At 41.4% G+C, this 26,369-nt stretch overlaps 1 protein-coding gene across 5 annotated transcripts in view; it reads right to left on the bottom strand.

Annotated features, from left to right (window-relative positions):
* The window catches only part of NME7 (NME/NM23 family member 7), a 102,311-nt gene that overhangs the window by 72,120 nt on the left and 3,822 nt on the right, over nt 1-26,369 (bottom strand). For 2 of the 5 annotated variants that reach the window (XM_039881505.1, XM_039881506.1), the window contains exons 2-8: nt 20,191-20,322; nt 19,843-19,950; nt 19,016-19,182; nt 12,978-13,088; nt 10,369-10,419; nt 7,976-8,183; nt 1,901-2,006 (exon numbers count right to left, since the gene is read on the bottom strand). In XM_039881505.1, the coding sequence (XP_039737439.1) occupies nt 1,901-2,006; nt 7,976-8,183; nt 10,369-10,419; nt 12,978-13,088; nt 19,016-19,182; nt 19,843-19,950; nt 20,191-20,322 (883 nt within the window). Of the gene's footprint in view, nt 1-1,900; nt 2,007-7,975; nt 8,184-10,368; nt 10,420-12,977; nt 13,089-19,015; nt 19,183-19,842; nt 19,951-20,190; nt 20,323-21,536; nt 21,605-26,369 lie in introns of those variants that run through there. The other 3 variants (XM_039881507.1, XM_039881509.1, XM_039881510.1) reach the window with 2 other exon arrangements.

Genomic DNA, 26,369 nt, shown 5'->3' with positions numbered 1-26,369 from the left:
ATAGTCATTTATGTAGTTATTAAGGTATAAAACCAGTATTTATTCTAATTCTATTTTATTTTCGCTTCTTTCCATGTATCACATTTTTCCTTAAAAAAAAACAATTAATTCAGATAAAGATCAAATTGAATATATTAAGATGCCAAAAATGGGCTTTTTATAAAGCTGAGGTCTTTAAACAAGAACTCATCTCATACGTTAAAATGCGCGTGCATTGTGTGTGTGTGTATATATATAGTGTGTAGCCATGCCCAGGGAGGAGAAGTGAGTGCAACATAAAACCCTGATTTTTCTCATAGGCTGTCAACACCAGCCATTTCAAATACTACTATTACTTCCTGCAGAAGGTGGCCAACCGTGTGATGCTTTTGCTGTGACCGGCGTGGAGCCACGCATGCAGAGGAAAGAATATGGAGGTTACAAGAGACTAGGGTTGACATCTTGGCTTCTCTACTCTAAATTGGGGAAAACGACTTCTTCTCTTGGATAGCCTCAGCTTGCTTATCTGGAAAAAGTGAGATACCGCCTCTTGATGTAATTGCCGGGGAGGTTAAAGATGATAATGTACAGGTTACTCGGTCACCACCTGGCACATCGTGGCCAGTTCTCCATGAATGTTTGCCAACCATCATGCATGCTGCTTCCTGCAGTTACGGTCCTAAGGACCTACGAGATATTGAAGTACTTCCTAAATAATTAAAGGAGTATTAATTATGCAACGAGGTCTTTAAGGTTCATATCTTTTCAACCAATAATTCCACTGCTAGGAAACTAGCCAAAAGAAATAATTAGAGATAGTGTCAAATATTTATGTACAAATGTATTCTTCAAAGCTTTATTTTTACAACAAAAACCTGGAAACGAGCTAAGCATCTAAATATTATGCTACATCTATATGGTTGCACAGTGTACAACAATTAAAATATTCATGAAGAATTAAGAGCATCCAAAATGCTCTCACCGAAATTAAAACCTAAGCCTACAGACCTATACCTCAACCATGTTAACAGTTACATTTAGGAGTGTCAGTTACACACAAACACAGGTATGTGCAGAATAAAAGAATCTGGAGGAAATGTCAAAATATCAACAATGACTATCTTGGGATGATGAGAAAACAGGTAACTTTCATTGTTTTTTTCAATGCTTTTTTGTTTTTTTATTTTCTATTGTATACCTGAATTACTTTCATACTTAGAAAAAAAATTTAATCCATCAATTATGTTAATTATTCTGTACATTCTAGTTTTTTAAGGATGATTTTTTAAATTATACCCATCTCACTTCCAAAAAGATGTGGGATAACTGACAAAAATATATACAACAGACTAAAATAAATAGATGAAGAGAAATGAATACAAAAAAAACCTACAAACTCTCAGGATACATCTATATATTCGTGTCTCTCAATCTAGCTGTCATGTCATACATATACAGCTGTCACATACATTAGTCAAACTTTGTTTCAGATATTGAGAAGTGAAGGAAGTTTCTTCAACTTTCTCAAAAAGGGCATACTGCAGATATGGAAGATATTGTTTTAAACTGTATATCAGGAGTGCTACTTAACTAGGTGAATCTTGGTTATATGGTTGGGAGGAGAAGAGGCAGATTAAAAGTCAAGGAATCAAGCCCTGTAACAGGATTAGCATATGGCCCTGATCAGCAACCCGAGGAACATCTTTTAGAAATGCACAGGTACAAATAGAGAGAGAAACAGATTTGGACGCTTTTCTCCTCACCTTTATTTTGTCGTCTTTATTCATGTGCCTTCGAAGAAAAAATTACATGTTAAGATTACACTTTAATTTCTACATATAAAATAAATGAGAAAATAGACATTAAGAAAATAAGTTCCTCTTAACAAAATGATTGAATGTGTATTCAACACAGCACTTACCTTCACTGATGGCGTGAGGCTTAATAATGCAACAGGTACAATTGGTAAATTTAGCAGTGTTTGCTGGTCCACAAACTCCACTCGAAGGAAAAAATAACTCCATTTCCTATAAACAGAGAGAAATGACTTTGGCATAAGTAACCTCTTATCTTGAACACCTACGATATTTATGTGAAAGGGGGAGAACTATACATTTACTTTTCAAGTTTCATAATATCAATTGTTTGCTTCAAATTTTCTAAAAAATGATTTTAACTGGTTAAAACTAGTGAACTAAACCCTGTTTAAAGTCTTACGATCAAAAGAACATATAAAGTATTAATTAAAGCAATGAGAATACGTATCATTGTGTCCCATTAATAAAATTGATAATGTCATAACATTTTGAGTATTTAAGTAATCAATAGGAGGGTCTTATTTTCCCCATAGCATTAGGTCATGAGACACAGGTCCACTTTTAAACTTTTTATTAAACTACGTAAAATAAAATTAAAAACTAAAACATCTTGATAGGAACAGAGATTAGTATTGAAGAATCAGAACTACAGCCTACAAGAGATTCACTTCTGATAGAAAGACACAGAATGAAAGCACAGGGATGGAAAAAGATGCTTCTTGAAAATGGAAACAAAAACAAAAGCTGGGGTAGCAATACTTGCATCAGCAGACTTTAAAAGAAAGGCTAGAGCAAGAAATAAAGAAGGACCCAGCAATTCCAAAGCACTAATTTCAAAAAAGCATGTGCCTCTATATGTTCTATATGCAGCCTTATTTACAAATAGCCAAGATATGGAGGCCACCTAAGTGTCCATCAACAGAAGAATGGATTCAGAGGTGGTACATATACACAATGGAATATTACTCAGCCGTAAAAAAGAATAGAATCTTGCCATCTACGACAACATGGATGGATCTAGAGGGTATTATGGTGAGTGAAATAGGTCAGAGAGAAAGACAAATACCACATGAGTTCACTTTTTGGTAGGATCTAAGAAACAAACGAACAAACAAAACGGAAACAAACTCACAGATACAGAGAACATTTTGATGGTTGCCAGATGTGAGGGCAGTTAGGGGGATGAGTGAGGGGATGACGGGATTAAGAGGTACAGATTGGTAGTTGGAAAGAGTCATAGGGATGTAAAATATAGCAATGCAGTCAGTGATATAAGAACTACACGAGGTGTCGGATGGGTACTAGATTTATTGGGGTGATCGCTCTGTTAAGTTATGTAAATGTTGTATGCCTGAAACTAATATTGTATGTCAACTGTAATTGAAAATTTTAAAATTTTTTAAATGTTAAAAAAAGAATCAGAACTACAGTTAGTTAAACCTAATTAACTTACCATAGTTCTAGTACAAAATCAAATCGAATGAATAATATTTTATAGCTAGATTCAGGCTGTGTTGTTTACAAATGATTCATTAAAATGACAACCCAGCGATTTGAACAGGTCACAAACATGGTCACACTAATCACTTATTTTAATGATTTAGACAGATACTTTCTTATCTCTAAGCTTTTACCACTGTTATTTCCACTATTCCCTATAAAGCCCTCGGTCCCAAGCTGCAAAGAACCCTACCAATGTGTAAAGGGCCACTTCAAACATCGCCTCCTCCAGGAGATCTTTTCTGACGCCCCCATCAGCACCCTGTACCCCTTTCCGATGCTCCCATCAGCACCCTGTACCCCCCAAAGTTGTGCTTGTTGGGATAACTGTCTTCTACAAACTATAAATTTGAAGAAAGGCACTGACTCGCATAGATTTGCAGGGTCTCTAGCACCTGAAAAAGAATGGCCCAGAGTAAATACTCCTCTTTTGTTGAATTTAAACACTGAAAGGTCACAGGATGTGTTAATGTATCACGCCGATGCACGTTTTAAATGACCACTCGGGAAGATGAACTGTACAAACAGAGGCGTCTGTACTTGAGCGATTCCAACGTTATCACGTCTTAGAATAAAACGTTCTCTTCCCCGTGTGACGGGGGGCATGGCAGAGGGCGGCAAACTGGAGAGGGAACGGCCCTCCTGGAGGTCACATTTCTCTGCTCCCTTCACACAAAACTCCCCAAAGACAGTCTTTTTTCTCCATCTTTACTCCCTCTCCTCCATTCTCTCAAACTCACATCTATGGAGGCTTTCATTCCAGCAGGGCCGCGCACCAGAATCCCCAACCGCCTCTGGGCTGCCGAGTCCCCTCGCTAATCCTGACCACGGGCAGGTGGCAGGACTGACCACGCCCCAGCTCCTGGCTGCTTTCGCCACGTGGCTTCCTTCCTGCCTCAGCGGCTGCTCCTTCTCAGTCTCCTCGGATGGCTTTGCCCTCTCTTACTGACCCCCCCAAGTGCTGCAGCGCTCCAGGGCTCCGTCTGCCTTCTCCCCGTGGTCACTCTCTTGGGGAGCTCAGTCTCACGGCTTCCAATGCCGTCTGTATTCTGGAGGCTCCCACGATTTACCCGCGGCCCAACCCCGTCCTTAAACTCCATGACCGTACCTGTGCCACTACCGCTCATAGACGTTTCATATTTACAAACACAACTTCTGATTTTTCCTCCCCCCTAAATCTGCTCACTCGCCATTTCCCCATCCTTCCAACTGCACAGCTCCCCCGCAAAAAAATGTAAAAATAATTTTAAAAACTTAAGAGTGATCTCTGATTCCTCTCTCTTTCTTATCCACCCATCCAAACTACCAGGAAATCCTTTAAAATATACCCGGAATGCAGCCCCCTCCACACCTGTCACCTGGCCCATGCCACCAACTGGCCCTTGGACAGCTGTGCTCCCACCCCAGCCTTGCCCGTACCCACCTCGCCCTGCCCGATCTACTCAACACAGCGCCAGAGTGGAAGTTGTCAGAGCCGATCGCGTCGCTGCACAGAACCCTCCGATGGCCTCCTACCTCACCTGGGACGAATTCCCAAGGCCGGGATGCCCCTGGCTCTCACTCTGAACCAATCCAGTTCTACAGGACACCGCGCATTTCTGCCCCGGCCTCGCCGACTCGCTGCTCCTTGAACATGGCAAACATGTCCCCCGCCTCGATTCCTCTCCTTCGCTCGACGCCTTCCCCAGACGTTTGCTTGAGTTTCTCCCTCACCTCCTCCTCGTCTCCGCTCGAACCAAAGGCAGTGAGCACGTCCCGACGCCCTGTACTCAACAGCACTCAACACGGCCCCTCCTCGCCCTGTCCCTTCTCTGTCCCCTGCCCTCGCTTTATCTCCTCCAGAGCATTTAGCACCCAGCACATTACGTGTCTGGTTATTCAGTGTCTGACACTCCCCATCAGAGGCACGTGAGCTCCCTGGAGCCAGGACTTGGGTTTGTTCACCAGAACCTTCTCGTTAGAAATTTTGCATGTGCTAAATAAAATAGCGTCTGTCTCCGCATTGTACCAAAGAGAAAAATGACACTCAGAAAGCCTGAGCAACAATCCCCTTACAAGTCAGCCAGTGGCAAGGCCAGGATTCACATCCGGGTCATGCTGGCATAAAGCCCTGGGTAGTTTTCTAGCGTTGGTCTTTCAAAAGCAAGAAAAGAGTGCTAAATTGTTCTGCCTCTAGTTGAACCGATTATTTGGCCAATGATTTTTGTCTCATCTTTCCTTTAATTTCTTTTCTTGCTCAATTTTTATAAATAAAAATGCCAGCTTTCCAAATACTCATTTACATATGCTGAATAATATGTATTAAGGCAGAGAATATAAAGGTTTTACTTAAATACATATTCTCAGTGAAAGTGAGTAATTCTGTTTCATACCTTTGCTTCCTCTTTGCCCCTGGCAGACTGTCATTATCCGTCCTACCCAAGCTAATCCAAGCTAACATTTGTAAGAGCACTTTTACTAGGTCACTGTTATGGCGACTTGAATTCAGAGACTTCACACGATGACAACGTGAAGTCCCACACCTAAGCATTTTTCATAAAGCTCCTCTCCTTCCAGGGGCCCTTGCTCTTACCCTGGCCTTTCGTATGTCCCTAAACTGCCCAGCAGGGAAAGATAAATGTATGTGACTTCCCCGAAAAATAAAATTCAGACTCAATTTAATAAGCTTTAAGTAACGTCCTTTTCACTAAATGTTGTTTAACAAACTCGTGTTTATAGTTGCAGGGTTCATCAGTTCCGCCCTGGTGAGACCCTAGGGCCACCTCACTAAAACATGACTCGCTGCATCCCCTCTTTAATTACCATAATAAAAGCGTCACTAAATGGCTGCCAGTTTAGTTTCTCCAAAACTTTTACACCGCAATTTTAAATATCGGTTTTGTAAATGCCTCAGATTAAAACATTTTAAAAATACCAAACTTTCCCTATACGATCCTAATATCAGATAAGAAATCTGTTATCAGAAAATCATCTAAAACATTAATGAAATATTAAATCACACGATCAATGCACCCTTATTTCAAGTACGGGAAAAAAAAAATCAAACCTAACGAAATATCCAATGGCGAGGGACTAAATCATGTAATATTCATGCAGGAGAATATTCTGCAGCCATCAAAATTTACTCTTTTGACAGCAAACTAGTAACATATAAAATGTTATGATATAATATTAAGTGATAAAAAGACTCAAATTAAAACCATGTAAAATGATGTTTACTATGTAAATTTATGTAAATGATCAACGGAATGAGCTGGAAGGAACATGTCATAAATAGGTAAACTGTCGATACAGTTGGCAGGGTTACTGATGACCAATTTTCTTCAGTTTCCTAATTCCCTGAAAAGCATCTCCATTACTCCCATATTCTAAAACGCTGTAATGTTGAAACTCCAGCGTACGCAGGGGAAAGTGGCAGTCGGGCACAGGGATGCTGGGGCCAGACGTGCCTGGGCTCTGTCCTCAGGTGGCCCAGGTACTTAAACCCATCGAGTCCCAGGTTCTGCAACAGCAAAGTGGGATGATCGGAGTGACCGCACAGGATGCTGTGAGAAATGAGACTCGAGGGCTTGGAACGGTGCCTGTTACACAGTGAGCGCTCAATAACCACGAGGTTCTTTGTCGTTTTTAATTCCAAAACTTTTTTAAACACCTGTGATCTAGATCCTGGAGGTATGGAGATATATTAAACATCCTCAAGAAATTCCCAGTCTACTAGGAGGATAAATATAAAATCAAACAGTTCTAAGACTTGGTAAGGCACAGAGCAGCGGTCCCCAACCTTTCCGGCCCCAGGGACCGGTGCTCTTATGAGAATCTAATGCCTGATGATCTGAGGTGGAGCTGAGGTGGTGATGCCAGCGCTGGGGGCAGCTGCAAACACAGGTGAAGATTCGCTCACCTCCTGCTGTGAGACCCAGTCCCTAACAGGCCACAGACCAGACTGGTACCGGTCCACAGCACGGGGGTGGGAGACCACTGATGTAGACCACAGTGATTGGATTCAAAGTTTAATTTGAAAGGAGAACTGAAATGATGTATGGATAGAGTCGTAAGAAAAAAAATCATTATAAAACTGTCTAATATTATTTCATTGTAAACATGACCAGACTAAAAACTGTCTTAAATTAGCTGAGAACTTCTCATGATGCTAAGAATAAACTTGTATTCTGTTAATGCAACATCGGTATAAGCCCAGTGTAATACTTTATTTATATGGATTTAAAACAAGGAGTGACTGTAGGGAAACTTTTTCGTAAACACTAGCTATATATAGGAAAAGAAAAGGATGTTAAGCTTGAAACTAGAGTGTTAGGTCTGAGTTAAAGACCTATGATGCCTTCTTTTTGAACGTTCATTGTCCATAAACTGCTATTCACACATAAATTCAATAATCCAGACACTGATTAGCCTCAGTAATTTCAGTCTTTGGAATAAGAAATGGGACAACAAGTATTTTAAATAGAGAAAACTCATCCTGGCCATGACCAGGCTACCAGTTCACGAAGGAGACAACATCTTTGAAACAGTTTAATCCTAGGCAAAAGATCAAAGGTCTTCTCTACCGGTAGATCAGCTGTATGAATCCACCCCATGTTAATGGTGACAAAATGCTTCACTTTGACATCCAACACTTCACAAAACCAAAACAAAGTTAAAATATGTTGAAAACACCTTACTCTGGCAGCACAAGCGAAAGAATCAGGGCCGTGGGCTGCATTTCTTATGCCGTCTGTTCCGAAGAGGGCTCTCAGGCTTCCAGGGGCATCTGCACGTGCCACCAGAGAGTTTGCGTGTCCGAGAATCCTCTTCCATTCGCAGATCGCGTCATCTCTTAGGATCTCCATGGCAATAACAGGGCCACTCGTAATAAACTGGATCAGCTCACTGGGAAACAGGCAGAACATGGATTTGCTTCACTTTTCTGTCAAGCTAGGCATCTCTCTTAACAAGAATATATTACAATCTGAGTATTTCAACACACACAGCTATTATGATCTCAGAACTACTGGACATAATGATTTTTACATGGGCTAGATAAAATTTTCATAAATCGAGTGTCTTGCAGTGGCCTGAGTCACTATGAATCACGAGTGTTGTCAAATCAATTACTGTTGATTTGGCAAAAAAAAAAAATCACTGTTTCATTGAATGAAGACTCTTTCATTGACTTAAGTACATATTGTTGATCTATGCTTTTCCCATTGTCCTAAAAGGTACAGAAGAATCTTCCTTTTCACTTTCATGTGGTTTATTGCAGTCAAATAAAATTTCATAATGAAGTGATGAGAGTGACGTCTTAACATATTTACACTAAATATTTTCTGTAAAACTATTAAAATTCAAAGAGTGACAATGAAATGTCAATCAATAAGCATTAAGTTGGTCTAATGATTAAAAAAAAATCAATAGGCCTTCAAGAAATATCATTTTATTCACATAAAAGCTACTGCGGGTTACTCCTATCTTAAATTATTAAAGTGTACACACAGGTTCTTGATTAAAACTCCAGCACTGAGTCACAGTACCCCAAGGCACGCATGAAAAACTAAAGCTCATTTCATTTTTCCACTTCTAGACGTGTACAAGGCAGAAACAACAAGTTTAACTGTGAATAAGGGACGCCATTCCTCCGACTGCTGAGCGGGGAGAGTATACCTTTTTAAAAGTAAGCCCATGTTCTTCTCTCATCCAGAGAGAGGATGGGACCCTCCTGGGGACAGCAGCATGGTGAGACACGCCCGTTTGTGTGTGTGTGTGTGCTAACTCTCGACCGCTCGACACGGTCCTGCCCGCACGAACCACAGTGCGTGAGCTAACTCCCTTCGGTACCTCTTCTTTAAATCGACTCATTCTGAAGGACATTCTGAGAAACAGCCATGTACAGAGAAGCCTTTCTATCGTACAAGGCACGCAGACCTCCTCAAGCAGACTGTCAGGCCTCGGGTGCCGGAAACTTTAAGGAAAGGGAACAAACACGTGTTTACCTGCTCTACAGACATTTAATGGTCACCCGCTACGAATCAGAATAGGCTAGAAAACAAGATCCTTCCCTCAAGAATCGTATAATGTCCTTTTAATACAGAACTCCCCAAACACGCAGCAAAGCCCATAACACGAGGTGGCGTGGAACGGTGTGCCCGGCCACAGAAGCCACCGCTTCGGCGATGTCCTCCCGATACCACAGCTACGTCTTTTGCTATGTGTTTACTGACACAGTATGAAAACTAGCTAATTCGTACATTTAATAACATTTACCGCACACTAATTACGTAGAGGATACTAAGTCAGGGGCTGGAACAGGATGCGCAAGCGTGTACGAAGACTACGGCGAAGAGTATATTCCAAAGGAATCACATAATCCTCACCTAACGAGGCCTGGAAACGTTTTAGAAGGCTTAATGTAAATAATCTATAGCATAATAAATTTCTCATACAGAACTTTTTTAAAAAGCACTACTCTGCGCAGGTACCGTATGGCACGTCGGTAAGTGGCAGCCTGGCCACCACCGTTTGTTATGAGAAACGTAAGCTCTCTTTTGTCTGTCAACAGCGATGACTCGCACGATGTCCACATAAATTTAAACACAACCCAAATATTTAGAACATAGATTCGGTTTTTAACATATATTTGTTGCTATATTTCAAGAACAAAATGTATGTCAAACCATTTAAGCTATAAGCGTTCTGCGGACATTGTTTATGTACATGAGAATTGCAAGAGTTTAAAGGCACAACAAAAACACACATTCAACGTGAAATGCAATTATCACCCTTTTTTGATCTACTAAATCTAAAAAGAAAGCTATGTTTCTTATAAATAAATTATCCCTTTAAAAAATTCATCCTATTTGCTTCTGATTAAAGTTTAAGATATTTAATGATAAGAACTCTTATCTAATAAAAGAACAGAAAAAATTGTTAGGAAGAAAGTTCTCTGTAGTTGCAAGATGTCACTGTGGTCCTTTTGACAGATAATTCTCATGTAACAAATTTAATTGTAAAATTACAACTCTTTAGTTTTCCAGAATATCCTCCATTATACACCACTAGCCCCAAATTCAGCACCTACTTTAAGAAGGGCTTTGAATGATGGTCTATATGAAAATCTGTTGCTTCTTTCCTGTAAAATAATCAAAATGACAACAGTTAAGAATTATGTGAGAAAATTATTTTAGCTTACATTAATGAAATAAAGATGAAATCCTCTATTTGATCTGCATGTGACCTGATTAATGATTTTTCAACAAATATTCTGCCCAAATCCCTCCTCGTTTAAAATTTTTGCTTTTGCTTTTTATATCACCAACTGCAGAAAAAAAACTTCTAGAGGATAAGTATTCACAAAAATGAAGGATATATTGTATTGCAGCGTAAAATGAGGTAAAACTGAATGCCTAAAAAACTCACATGGGGAGTATTTTAGAAGAGTTAGCAGCAAGACTCTAAAAGGACAAATTCTAGTTTTCAACACAATGGAACTACTAAATGAGAAAAAAAATCGTAATCCTTAGTATCAATGAAAACAAAAATCTTAATAAACCATTGTAACTATTCCATAGTTTTCTCCTAACATGTCACCGGGCCCATAGTTACCTCCATCAAACTCTAAAATTGAAACCAAATGAGCGTTCATGAATTTTCCCTTCATTCTTATCTAATTCATTACCTTATCATAATTCTTCCTTAAAACATTTACAGATTCACAAGTGCATTCCCACCTAGAGAAGTTTTGTTGTTGTTATGTCTTGTTCTTATAAAGAAACGCACCGTTTTCTCACAATGTTCTATCCATTTATTCTTTCATAAAATATTTACTTATTGCCTACGCTGACTGAAAGCATTGATCTAAGAACTAGAGATACAAAGTCAGATGAAAGTCAGCTGCTGCCTTCAAGAAACTAACAATGGAGGAACCGCCATTTGAGCACATTTTAGAAAAGATCTTAGTATTGGGACATTCTCCTCCATGGGTGTCTGGCGCCCCGAACACGTCTGACGGGGTGCACCAGGAATGCAAGGCCCCGGCAAGCTCTTCTTCCCCGCCGTTTCCCAGAGCTGCGCGTCCAGCGAGTGGCTTTGAGGGATGAGGTGATGTCTCTTCAGTGCAAAGAGCAGGCTCGTTTACTGAAATGGCAGGTCACCCAAGTTCACTGCTCCTCAGCTGTGTCGCCGCCGACTGTCTACCACACCCGCCGGGCCCCTATCACATTATTCCCACGGGATGCGGAGACACGGGAACCAACACAGACGTGACGCTCCCGCGGCACCATGGCACAGTCCCCTGTCTGTGACCCAGAGGCCCCACGTCTTCCTCTAGCATCCTTGAAAGTCTCATACGAACTCACTAGCTTTTAAGGCCGGTAAAACCCCAGACTCGACTGGAATATTAATAGAAATGTACGAGGTGGTGTAACAGTTAAAGACGAAGATTTCCTGGGCATCTCTGTCACGGGAAGTTTGATGCCAAATGATCAGGCATTGGAAGTACAGAGGCATAAAAAATATTTCATCTCACTGAAACCATTCCGAGTCAGCTCTCCGGAATTCAGTGCAATTGCCTGCTGTAAGAGCAAGCATTCTCAGTACAGACAGAAATAAGACAAACACTACTACTTATAAAGGGTTTCCACTAAATAGTAATGGTATCACTAGTACTACTGGTAACTAATAATAACGGCTAACCTTTAATACTTACTATGTGCCAGGGTTTTTCAAAGCACCTACGTATACCAAGCCCACGTAGCCCTCATAACAACTTTCTGATTCAGGTGCTATTATTACCTCCACTTTGCAGACGAAGAAACTGAAGCCCAGAGGTAAACTGTTTAGTCACACACCTAGTAAGAGACACAGTCATGAGCTCTAGACTGTGCTCTGAACTGTAAACCTCCTGCCTCTCTAGAAAATATGTAAACTGGGAGACCTTACAGAGGAAAAACTCAAATTAAACGTACGCTATTGTTGGGGTTAAGTTGAGGGTGTTTTCTTAAGGTTTCTAGGGGGTCAGACTTATCAAGCTCCATTGAATAGCCATGGCTAGCCACTGTCCCTGTACTCAGACAGAAAAAAGCAACCGTCCCATGGGACAGGTATGCAGGGACAGCAGTGAGAAGACCAAACGCAAACCCAAAAAGTGGCGGAGTAACACGGGACACGGCTGAAGCCGGCTCCCCCAGTGGCCGCCTACGGCAAAGTCGTATTTCACTCATTAGCAGAGAATGCTGGTCAGAGTAGTAAACGGCTATATTTACCAATTATATATATTGGTATGAGCTAAATACACACATTTCCAAAGGCGTCGCTTTTGGAAATCTCAACAACAGGACTCCCTTGTCAAATAGAAATAAACGTTCCTGTCCGTCTGTCATTTTTATATGGTGTTATACTCGCAGATTAAGAAGAGATTACAATTATCACACATCGGTGTTAATAAAATGCAGGTGAGGTTAATGGAGACAATAAACAGGTAATGAGTTATGTGTGATCTGACCACTCCTATTTGCTTAGAGTTTAATCATTATGCATCTGATTACCTGCTGTCTTATATTTTCTCATTCTAATAAGGTTACTATTCTATTCTTTGTCATTTGGTAGATTTTTAAGTATTAAACATGAATGAGAAAAGATGATTTTTAAAATGGATATCAGACATTGCATAACTGAAAATTATCAACTTACCTGGAAAGCATCATCATTTTCAATTTGGTTATAGTAAATCCAGCTTTGTTTATTATTTCAATTATTTCTCCAACTTTTGATACTGCATCTGGTTTAATCAGGGCTAATGTTCTAGAAAGAAAGAAAGAATAAGTTTGAAAAAAATAGCTCAGCAGTTTTTACTTTTAATTTTCAAGCAGTGTAGTTTCCTTAACTTTCATCCTAGATCATCAAACATCAAAATGATATATAAAGAGAAGTATATTAAAGGTCACATTAAAATTTCTACAAACTAAATTAACTATTTTTTCCCACGAAATCCAAAATTAGATACCCAATCTAAAAATAATAAAAGCTTAGGGGGAAAAACATTAAAATTGTCATTTTAATACACTAAAATTAGAAAACGCAGGTGTTTAAAATTTCTATTTCTTAGAACCTATTTTTTAAAAGAGAACAAAATCTCTAAAAAGTTGCATTAAATATGTTATGAGCTCGATTTTTGGTCTCTTAGACTTTAACATCCATATGCTATGCAGTCAGTTCAGCATTGATTTGGAAATAATTACAAATTCTATTAATACTTTCACGTAATTGATTTTCATAGTCATTGCGTGAGTGACGCGCGAAGAACCAAATGTCTTCTTACCTGACGTGAACGGAGGGCAAAGGCCACACCAGCTCAAAATCACACCCTCCCCGCTCGGGGTCCACGAGAGCTCTCCCCACTGTGAAGCCACAGAATTCACAGGCTGTGAAGATGGCCGTCACCTGGGTGGCCGCCGCCTGGCGCCCTCATCTTACTAATGAGAAAACTAGGCCCAGGGAAGTGACACACCTGACGTCTCGCGGCATCTTGCCGGCAGCATCTTCAGATGACGACACTCCAGGTCTGTACTCCCTTCATACCACGAGTAATGGCACTATTAATGTTACTAAGAGGAGCATGATCACGGAATCCTCAAGGGAAATATTTGCAGATGCAAGATAAAAATCAGATTACCTGAACTAATTCAGTTTACGTGACACACAAAACTATGACAAAGAATTGACGCCACCTTCTCTTTAGTTTCATCGTTCCAACACATTGCCATTAATTCAAAAACTCCATCAAAAGCGAATGCTTGGCCTCCTCATAGTTGGCTTCTTTCACCAATGAGATGAACTTAACTGAGCATCTCATAATTCAAATATCCTTACTTACAGTGGGTCTAACTTACGGCTGGCTTTTAACACTTTTAAAAAACAAAACAAAACTTGTTCATATTAGCATATTTATTACAGGCTATACCAGTCTATCTTTTTTCTTTATTTTGAAGCAAATAAGTCAGTTATAGTATTTTATATCATAGGGCTTCACTGAAGACACAATGAAAACTGGTCGCTTTTTAGCTCACATTATTTATATAGAAGCCAAACTAACCCGTTGTTTATGCCAGATTCTACAAGAACTTTCGAGAACCATAGCTCTTAAAGAAAATATCTCCTGCATCAGCAGTCACCAATTTCTGTGAACGAGAACGTGGAAAATACAGAACCGACAGTTTAAAATGCAGTCTCATTTTCTCTTTAAATGCCTACAGAAGACAGAGGGTTGATTACTAGGAATGATCCCTCTAAATAAATTCCTGTCGTGTCCTCACTGCTTAATTGTTCGGTACATAATAATTCAAATGTATTTTGTAAGGAAAACAAGAGAAGCATCAGGAAGCACGTTATTTAAAAACGAAAGGGGCATGCACAGAGACCCAGGCGCACAAAGCCATCTCAGTAGTGCTGCTGCCATCTGTTGCTGCGGAGCAAACCACCCAAAACGTAGTGGCTTAAAACAGTTTCTCGAGATTCTGTAAGCTGGCTGGGCACCGGGCACCTGGGATTCACCCGGGATCATTCGCTCAGCTGCATTTGGCTGGGGCAGGGAGAGTCTGCTGGAGACATGGCTTCTCTCCCCTTGTCGTGTTTCATCCTGAAGGAGGCTAGTCCAGGCTGCTTTGCATACAGCCACATGGTGTCCAGTGTTCAAGCACTTATCAAGCATCCCCTTGAGACATGTTTGCTGCTATCCCTTTGGCCAATGCAAATCACGTGGTGAAGTCCAGAGTCCGTGTGAGAGGGGACCAGACAAGGACACAGATACCTGGGGGCCATCACCGTGACAATCTACCTCTACCTACACTGAGGCGTGCTCTGTAGGATGCAGCATGAGATGCTCTCAAAAGAAAATCAAAAAAATATGAAAATCGTTCTTTTACGATTAAAACTTCTTAGTGGAGAGTGAAAAGAGTTTGGCCAGGCTTCACAAAACTAAGACAGGATAGAAATTTCTGGAAAATAACAGTTTTCACAGAGCCGAGCAAAAAATACGTTCTTCATATACCTTCAGGCTCTGAACAAAAACTGCAGCGAACACAGATGTGCTCAGTAAACCGCACAAGCAGCATCCCACGCAGCATCCCACGCAGCATCCCACACAGCACGATGCTGCGCGCTCTGGATGCCGCCCGCCTACCAGAAGCCGTGCGTAAACTCCGATCCACTCTAATTTATGTAAATGTTTCTGAAGGTATTCATGTTTTCCCTAAGCATATAAAAACCCATCCTAAAACATCAACCTTAGGACTGATTTATGGTTCTTGTGTCTTTGCCAGTGCAACGTGGATGCATGCTCTCTGGGGGAAGAGGAGCAGTCTCCTGCGAGGCACCTGCCGAGCTCTCCAGTGACAACAGCGACAAAGCCACTCAGAACAATCCTTCCACTGAGAACTGAAAACGGTGGGTAATTATAAAAATGGTTTTTAAAAGCAAAGAGAAATTGACACGATACTAAACCGTTATTGTCACAAAAGCGAAAGAAAAATGGGGACCCAGAAACATGCGGAGGAAAGTCGCACGGGCAGCACCGCCCATCTGGCAGATCCGGACTTGATCTGTACCACACCGCCAGGCAGGGGAGGAGGACCCCACGGAGGGGGCTCCCTGCAATACTGTGGGACCACGGCTGCAGCCTGAGGGTGAGCCAGACAGGACCGGGCCTTGCAGGGTCTGGTGGCACAAGTTCCCTTTGCCTGGGTGGCCTGGGACCATCTACCTGTGAACTTAACAGTCATCCGGGTCGCTGCCAAGGCCTCCGAGGAAACGCCCAAAGTGAACGCAGTTCCTCTCTAGGAAGAAGTGAACTGTGTCTTGCACCTCAAATAGTTGACGTAACAATACACGACACACACATACACCGATACAGGCATCCACACACGTGCAATCATGGCGATCACCACCAAAGATAATCAGACGCATCTTATCGCCAAGACGCATTAATTTACACGCATCGCGATCGCCAAGACGCATCGCAAGACACGCGACGACACGACGCGACACGACGCACACGTTATCGCACACGCACGCACACGCGGAAAAACAACACGGAGGGAGACAGAAGAAAACAGCACAGAACAGAGAGATGCCTCAGATGCGGGTGTCTGAAAATATAAAAACCTTTAGAAATAGTCACATGATCAGATCTGGATCATAAGATGACTGTGCCAGCGATGGTTAAAGGTCTAAAAGACAAGCTACAAAATTTCATCAGGAAACAGAAAACTATAAGCTGTAAATAATAAACATGGAGATTTGAAAAAGAATCTATTAGAAGATCTAGTGATAAAAATACAATAATGAAAGCATGAACCAGACAAACGGTTTGACCGAAGACACGCTGCAGCTAAAGAAAGAATTTTGAACAGATTCAGAATGAAGCACAAAGAAAAACATGTCACAGATGAGAGGGTGGTTTCGAAGATTGAAGACTCTTAGAGATGAGGACAAACTGAAAATTCTCTACCAGTGGACACACTCTAATGGAAATTCTTTTAAAAATCTAATTTAAGCAAAACTAAAATCATCCCCAAAAGAATGTCTGAGACAAAAGTAATAGAAGTGGTAAAATCCAATCGAATACCGATAATATGAAACAATAATGAATCATTAGATTCACAAAATGAACAGGAAAAAATACACAGCAAAAATGACATAATTCCGCAGAAATAATTCAGCAAGGCAGAAAACTCAGCTAAACTGTTTTACGGTTCTTATAGTTTCAGGGAGGAAGATAATGATATTGGTTAACTCTAGGCTTTCATAAGTCAAACACCCCGCTGTAGTTTCTACACCTTTCAAACCAATAGGGAAAAAATGGATCCTTTACCAATCCAAAATAAGTCAGAAAAGGAACAAAATAATAGTAATAGAACAAACCAAGAGGTAGAAAAAGCTCAGGATCAAATGGCAGAGGGAAATGCAAATATATTAGTTGTTCCATTAATATAAGTGGTATATAGTAAAAGATGAAGATTATAAAGCTGGATTACTGGATTTCTAAAAAAAGTCAGTCAAGGACAAAGAATACCAGACCGAATTTAAAAAAACAGATAACTAAAGTTATTTAGAAAGGCATATTTAGAATAGGGTACTGAACGTTTGGAAAAAGGCACACTGGGAAAACATTAACTATCAGACAAAGTAGACTGTAAGGAAAAATTGTATTGATAGAGATAAAGATGATGTCTTCAGAATAACAAAAGGTTCAATTTACCGAGAAGATACAATAATTTTAAAACCTGGTGACACATTCTCAAAATTATAACATAAAAACTAACATAACAACAAGGAGAAATAGACAAATGGCAAGTGGCATGGGAATCTGTTCAAAATTCTTTCTTTAGCTGCAGCGTGTCTTCGGTCAAACCGTTGGTCTGGTTCATGCTTTCGTTATTGTATTTTTATCACTAGATCTTCTAATAGATTCTTTTTCAAATCTCCATGTTTATTATTTACAGCTTATAGTTTTCTGTTTCCTGATGAAATTTTGTAGCTTGTCTTTTAGACCTTTAACCATGGGAAACTTTAACGAAACCTTGGTAACTGATGGAATAAGCTGACAAAAATATTTAGTAATTACGTGAAAGATATGAACACAATTCACAAACTTGATCTGACCGACACACACCTGCGCATCAACCAACCAGAGAAAAAAAACGAAAAACAAGAAAAGCAGTAAAAGAATAGCTGTTAGTACAAAAATACTAATAACACGCCTAAATGTACAGGCACTAGTGTTACCAGTGACAATCTAGAGGTTTTCAGATTGATTTCTTTCTTAAAGACCTAGACGTATTTACAGGAGACACACCTCAGGGGACCTGAAAAGGAATCGCTGCAGAAAGGACCACCAGGTCCCGCCCGCGGCCCACATGGAGCCCTCCCACCTGAGCCTGGGCCTCGCCTCAGCCCTGGGCCATAACATCCCTAAGCCTCCGCTTCTTCCCCTGGAAAGTAGGATAATGACAACAGAATCTTTTTTGTTCGGTTGCTGTGGGGCTTAAATAAAGGACACACGCAGATCATTTCAACACCTGGCATGACACGGAATGGCTAAGGGTCCCCAAGGCTTGCCATCACCCCTCGGCCTACTTCTGCTCCCGAGGCATTCCTCCTCCCTCTTCACGCCTAGTGCTGCCATCCTGACTCAGGCTATTTCACAAACTGAATTGTAAAGTCTTTTAACCGCCAAGCGAGTGGAACAGAACTGTGAGCTCTTCCCAGTGCACGACACACGACTCCTGCCCTTGGGCCTTGGCTCACACTCACTCCTCTGGCCCGAGTTCCCCGTACTTGATCCAACCGCGTGAAAATTCAACCCATCTTTCACGGTCCGGCTCAAACTCCTCCACGAGGCCTTTCATGCTCTTCCCCAAGAAAGTGCCTTCTTCTGAGTTCCCGCTGAGCTTATGGGACTCACTACTTTTATTTCCGATAAGCCATATTTATCCTATACGCCAAGCCTTTTTCTCATCAAATACTCTCAGTTTCCAGTTAGATGAATGTCACAAAGGATGGTGAGGGTGTATAAAGTTTGCAATTTTTCCTCAGACAATATTCAATGCCTAAGACTATGGCCATCATCTTGTTACCCGAGTAAAGAGCAAATCACAGAATGTGGTCCATGTGATCCTGAGACAAACCAAATGTTTTCAGAATGAAAAAGGATTCTACAATTGTCTTCTTACTTTTCTTTCCTACTGCCCAACTGACGGGCTGTGTATTGATCCCCGTAGTCAGTGAGCACCAGTTGTCGAGAAAAGACATTCACTTTGTTGCCTATAAATAAATCTTCCAGGTGAAGGTCGTCATATTTGGTCCGCTTTAAAAAGGTGCGATGATTCTTCACATCATGCTAGAACCAAAAACAATACGATAGAACAAATAATTACCAGTCGGGAATGTTAATCTTATAAACTAGATATAGTTCTTAGTTCTGCTGTATTAAACATAGGTTACATTTGGTTTCGTTTTTGCTACAAATACAGATCATGATTTCTTTTATACTATAACTTCTGCATGTCCTAGTCAATTCTGGTAATAACATAAAAACTTATTACAAATTTAATACTTTAAAAAGCCCTAAATAGAAAGATTTGTTTATTGCCAAATCATTTCAGCAAATCAGAACCTCTGAAAGCCCAGAGAAATCCCAAATTTCTGTTTTCTTGCCTACACAAAACCCAACAGCCAGCAGATAACAGCCTTCAATACTGATGGCATATTTATGACCATGATAATCTCCATCTATAACCATGTATTGACTATTGCTTAATCCAAACCATGAAGAATCCTATTTCAGTTTTCTGACCAAAAACTATGAATTCCTATTTTTTGACATTTAAAAATAAAGGCACAAAACTATCATCTTGTATTAGAATTATAATACCGAAAAAATAATTCCCGTAAAAAATATATATAGACAAAAACGCATTTTTATGTAAAGGCAACCCGTTCCCTCCCTATCACACCTTCACTCCCTCGCCAACTTTCAAGCAAAGAAAAGCTCATTTACCATTTCAACAGATCCGTCCTCTGGGTAATACAAAAGCTCATAACGTCGATAAAGTGAGGCATTTGGATCATACCACTCTGTAATGAAAACGAACCTTTCGCTATGATTCTGCAAGGAAAAAAAAGAAAAAGGATTTTAACTCTAACATATGAAATATGAACTCTTGTATAAATCATATAGATTAAAAGCAAAAATTACAAATATGTGCAACAAACTAATCTGTTACTACTTATCTGTTACACTGAATTATTCTGCTTTTCTACAATATATCAGTTATCAACACACCCTCAGAAAGATTTCCGTCTAATTTCTTATTAAATATCCTTGGATATCTCAAACACAACTTACAAACTGCTTAATGCTAGGCAGCCGTCCGGTCATCTCGAGGAACGATTTTGTAAAATGTGGACTCTGGATCTGACTACAATAATAATTCAGTCCTTCCGAAAGCAAGTTTACATATAAGCAATCAGTAAACGGCTGTGAAAAAAAAAAAATTCTGAGGCTAGCTCTCAATTACATGAAGTTTTAACTTTTCTAAATTTAAGACTCTAGCAGTATTAGCATATTGTCGTTAAAATCATAGCAAACATCTTCTCTCCCTAGTAATTTCACGTCATAGCATCTTTTTTATAGGAATCATAGGAGAATGTGCAAGTCTCGGTCCTCTGAGAAGCAGAGGCGATGCCAAGACAGGACTAAGCATGCAAGAATTTTATTCCTGTAAGAGAAATTCTGTGAGGGAAATTCCTATAAGATAAAAGCGGCAGAGATCTCAACACAAGTCTGAGCCTGAGAGGCGGGTGGAGGAAAGGAAGGCTCCGTGGGACTCCCCTGGGTTGCTGTGCCGTCCACGAGGGGCTCGGCAGAGGGTTCCTCGCCTTCCAGGACATCCCTGCTCCTCCCACCTGGCTGGGGGCCATCCTTGGGAAGCACGTCCTGCGTGCAAAGGCAGCCTTGCGCTGCAAACACAAGGCTGGGCCCTTGGTCATCAAGCTCCCTCTAGTGGGAGGTCTGTGAGGTGCATCCTTATGGCTACCACACAGGATTAAATGAAAAAACCAGAGTGGTCCCCTTTCCTTTCCTATTAAGCAGGACTTCCCATCAAATGTTATTAAAACTATTTCAGCCTCCAAAAGTTTTTTATTACAATAAGCAAATGAAGGCATGAGGAAGAAAGGGGTCTAGGAGTTTTGCCGCTAATTCTGGATTTAGCGTCCGATTCTCTGGTTAGGGAATATGAATGGGTCCCTTTCATGTAATAATTCACTCATCGATTCTAATAGTAGAGGCTGCATGTCCAGTTGTCACTAACACATGTATAGGTTTTTATTAATGTACATTGGCCAAATCACACATTTTTTTTTCTATTCAAATAAGCCTAATTTTAATTAATCAATGAACAAACAGAACAGTACTTTCCAAGCTCCTGCCAGGCCCATCCCTTTCAGGCAGGACTCACCCCCGACCCCTACAAACAGCAGTGGTGGGGAGGGAGAGAAGACAGGTGTCACAGGGCACGACCTCTTATCTCCTGTCTGATTATCGTAAAAGTTCGCCCTCAGATTTTCTATTTTTAATAATGTAACAAGAGGCTTGTCACGTATGCTGATAGTGTGGGTTCCTTTGACATGAGATGACCTTCAGCAGGTTCTGTATAGACTGAATCGACAGAGAGACAGAATAAGCCCCACCCTTGAGACTCAGCCAGAGGTCCTAGGTGGGGGCAAGGGCCATGTCCAGAGGTCAAAATAGCAATCCTAATCCCCAGGTGCTTTGTAATCATCTTAAAATGACAAAGACCAATACACGTAAAACTATGTGTATTGTTTTGCAAAAATGCAATACAAAAACAATTCAGAGATAGGCCGTGTGACATGAAACTACAGGCATTAGGAGAAAAGTAACTCATACGATCATGACAAAAGTCACAAGAGCAAGCATGGTGCCGCTGAAAACCTGAGAGGAAGCAGCTTGCAGGAGGACACGGAGAGCTGGCCAAGTGATATACCTACATTTTAAAAACAAAACGAAACTTGTGCTTCACTGAGCCAGTGAACATTCTGAGGCTAACATTTAAATAATATTCATCTTAATAGCAACCTACGTAGCATTAATGGGTGATGGATAAACACAATGTGGTATGTACATACAATGGAATATTACTCAGCCTTAAAAAGGAAAGAAATTCTGACACATGCCACAAAATGAACCTTGAGAACATAATGCTAAGTAAAATAAGCTGGTCACAAAAAATATATATACACTGTATAATCCCACTTACGTGAGGTCCCTGGAGTAGTCAAAATCTGAGCAACAAAGAAGAACGGTGGTTGCCAGGGGCTGGGGAGGAGGGGACGGGGGTTCTGTTTGCTGGTTGTGGAGTCTCAGTGCTACAAGATGACAGGTGACGGTGGTGACGGCGGTGGTGGCTGCACAACTTCGTGCATGTGTTTAACAGCCCTGAACGGTGCACTCAAGAGGTTTAGGACGGCAAACTTTATGTCGCGCGTATTGTACCACAATAAAAAAAACCGGGGGAAAAACGGACCATAGGTGATCAGATACTCTAGTCATGCACTCTCTTCCTCATTCCAAAAATGTTTATCGACCGTTTTTCTGGTGCCGAGCTCTGCGACACATTCTGTGAATTCCAAGAAACGATCCTTGATGTAAAACCCACATACATGAACAAACCATGCCGAGTCACTGTGACACAAACAGCGAGAGGCACAGGTTAAGAGCTGGCACTTTCTGTTAGGTGCTTGCTGTGTTCTGACTGCATAGTTCTAAACACTTGTGGATTTTAAACAGACGACATTAGGAGAGAGATGGTATTATCATCTCCATTTTAAAGACAATGGAACTAAGACTCAGTTAAGAAACACGCCCAAGGTGGCACAGCATATAAACAGGGGAACCCAGGCCCCTGCTCTTAACCACTCCCGAGAGAGCAGAGAAGGGGCTCAGCGGCCGGCCGATGCTGCCCTGTCTGCTCGCCCTCCAGAACCTGAAACTAAACCCTTTCGATTTCATTGCCAATTAAAACAAATCAGATCTCAGAAAATATGACAACCATAAAAGCCAGGCCATATTGTCAACTTGGAATTCTATCGATGCCTTGAAAATGTACATTGCACTCGATGATGCTGTATTTCAGGAAAAATTACTTCACAATATCACACTTCCTTAAATCACATTGAAACACATTTATAGGCTACATCACGGAAAACAGTCTTGAACTGACTAGAAACCTGATTTTCAGAATTTGTAGGATTAAGAGTCAGAAACTGGCCTCAATCTATTTTGAGCCAATTATCTGCTTCTGTGTGACTTCACAGACATTCTGGAGTAAACTATATAGATGAGAAAGTGGACAGTTCAACAAGCTTCTAGAGTTTAAGTCTGCATGGACTTACGGCCACTCTGAGTGACATAATAGAAACTCACAGTACATGAGAACCTGCCACCTCAAGCCAGCTGCTTCCAGCGAGGGTCAATGAGCCTCGAACATTCTGAGAACACAGTGGTTCATTAAAGATTCATCACCGGACAGAGCAGGCGAATAAATGCAGCAATTCCTATTGCCTTAGATGCCGCGGTGATAAGTATAATAGAAACGAACAGGTAACAACCAAAAGGTTTCTATTTCCCCATTATCACGGGCTGGACTTCAAGCACTAACTCGCTTGGTACTGAACCTTTACCATACAGCCTTTGTCCAGGGCTCCTTGGAGGGCCAAGGATTTCCCTTACATCGGACTGTGTCGCATATTAAGTTTGCTCTGGCATGGCCAGAACCGGTTCGAGCCTTTCCAGACTGTTCTCAGCAGGCTCTTGCTCCCTGCATGACCCACGCGGAAAGGTGAGCAGAAGGTGAACTCAGGGGAAGAGAGCCTTCGTGTGGGACTCCAGCTTGGCGCTTCTCGCTGATAAAGTCAGACACACAGACACGTCAAGAGAAAAAGGCAGGTGAATTATTAAATTTAGTTAATTATTCATTCCGCTTAAATTCCTTAGCAACTAAGTAGAACTGTTACAATCACTCTTATCTTTAAAAAGAATTACAGTTTAAGGCCAAATGTCTTCTCCATTTGTGAAAAATACGATGTTCAACGTGAGGCGTCCACATATTTCCAAGATTGTATTTTCTTTAAAAAAAAAGTCATTTGAGATAATATCTCAGAAGTCGAAGCCATCGTTGTTTGTCTTCAACAGAAAAAAGTCAGTGCAGCAGCACACGAACACACACTCACGTGTTCCCCACCTGTGGATGCTCTTTCAACTTAGTTCCCACTAAACCGTCAAAGAGTGAAAAATGCCAGAAAAGAATCATTCCCATAGTGTAAGTGTAAATCAGGAAACTGATCGGACTAGAGAGCATCATTGAGAAAGGCACACATCCGGTTTCAGCGAAGAAAGGACTTTTTTAGCCTTTCTCAGCTCAGGCCCTAGAGAGTCCTTGAAAGGCCTTCCTCTCAGACTTCCGCAGACCACTGCCATGAACTTAAACCCACACGTGCCACGAACTCAGGAAACCCGTTATCTGAAAAGCCAGCCTGAACTCTGCTTTATATTTTAAGGAAAACTAGAATTCCTGTGAAGTCTTCCCAGACCAACCCTCTGCCAACTGATATTTCTGCACTTGCAATTTGATTTTCACGGAATGTCAGAGATCAAAGGAACATTCGTGATAAGGAAACAGAAGGTCAAAGAAGTGCAGTGACTTGGCAAGAGTCTTACGACTTAAGTAGCGGCACTCAACAAAGACCCCTGTTTCCTGATGGCTGGGACTGATGTCCTCACAGTAGGACACTCACTGGCTTGTCACCCTAGCACGTCAGCTTTGCCAAATGAGGAACTTCTGGGGGATAGAAACGACATCAATTTTTTCTTTTGAAATTCCAAAGTGACTTTCCTAGCTCTGAGACCTGAGGGAAAAGAATCAAATAAAAACTACCCAAATAAAGATCGAAAGGATAAACATGTTCAACACTAGATCTTACGAGAACAGCAAAAATTCGACGAGATTAAAAAAAAGCAACCCAACAGCCCTTTGTCTATAGGTCTGTTCATTTCTATTTCCATAAAGATTGTGAAAGAGGACATCTTTTTTACTTATTTGGGTAAGAATGGCTTCTCTGGTTAGCACCCTAAAAAAACATCCTTGATAAAGCATTAAGTAACTCCAGGACAAGAGTCACCCAGCTGGTTGAGAGACCAGCTGTCAACAATTAACCGAAGCATAATACTCCAACGAGAGAAATGGTTCTGGATCGAAAAAGAAATACTGGGTCTAACTATAGTGGCAAGAGAATACTTAGGCAATTTTACACTGATCACTGATACTAGGTCAGAAAATTGTATCATTGGGCTAAACATCATCTGATAACATGGAAGATTATAATACGAATGGTATCTTTACGTTTTTTTGATCCGAATAGATGTTGTCAAGGTCACGAGTACTGCAGGCCAACCCTCCTTAGGCCTCATCCCGCAGCCCCCGCGCCACCAGGCCCGGAAGTGGACGTGCTGGCCATTTTCCCTTGGTCCCTGCGGACCTCCGCTCTGCAGCTCTCCCAGCCAGCCTGCCCCGACCCTCTCGCCCTTGACGTGCACTTGGGTCTGGCCAGCGGGGCGCAGGGGCTGAAGATTCAAAGAAGAAGAGTGAAGTCCAGGTACCTTTTTCTCCTCACTCCTTCCCTGCCAGACCGCATCTGGGGGCCAGGCGCTGCCCTCCACCGAAGCCCGCGGGGCCTGCCAGTCCGCCCTCCATCCTGGATGCTCTCCCGCAGCTCCCTCCGTTTGCGGGCAGGCCCCGGGGGCGGGAACGGGCCACCGCTGTTGCCAGCCCCGCCCCTGGCACGGAACCATCCATCGTCAGCTTGTCTAACTCTGCCCGCACCTTTGTAACTAGTCTCTAGTAAACTTTTCAACTATCCCAGCTGAGTACGTGTACCGTACCTGGGTCCCACAGCTACGACCCACAGTGACACTTCCGAACAGAGAAACTATTAACTCTTTGTTTCTCACCTGACTGCAATGGTTCGAATCACCGCTACAATGTTGTACCAAACTGCAGAGAAAAGGAAGGAGTCTGAGTTTCACTGAGGATCAGGCCTTGGAGAAAATACTACGTGGCATGGTCAAGTGACGCAGATTCGAGGGGCTGTAAGCATGAACGTGCCTCTGTAAAAGTGGCGAAAGCCTGGACAGTGTCAGCAGGGTTAGAAGTATGACCATCAGACAGTTCACCTGAAGAGTTACAGATCAGGGTAATCTCTTCTGCCTCTCGGAATGCTTTCGCCTTTATGCTCCCATGTGATTCACGGGCTATTTTAATTTAGTAGCTTACTGTTTTAGGTTTCCTTTAAACAAGATAAGGGATATTTTTTAGTGAAATAACAGATTCTGAAAAAACATTTTCAAGTTGAATCCCAAAGGAGATCATCTTTTCATCGTTTTGGCTTCCGTTCTAATTTATGAAAGAGAAAAGTGTGTGTCTTTGACTTTATGAGAAATAATCT

Source organism: Pteropus medius, unplaced genomic scaffold, assembly GCF_902729225.1.
Source record: "Pteropus medius unplaced genomic scaffold, Ma_sr-lr_union100, whole genome shotgun sequence".
Classification (NCBI taxonomy): Eukaryota; Metazoa; Chordata; class Mammalia; order Chiroptera; family Pteropodidae; genus Pteropus; species Pteropus medius.
The sequence above is the reverse complement of the archived record's forward strand: the minus strand, read 5'-3'. Positions and strand labels throughout refer to the sequence as shown.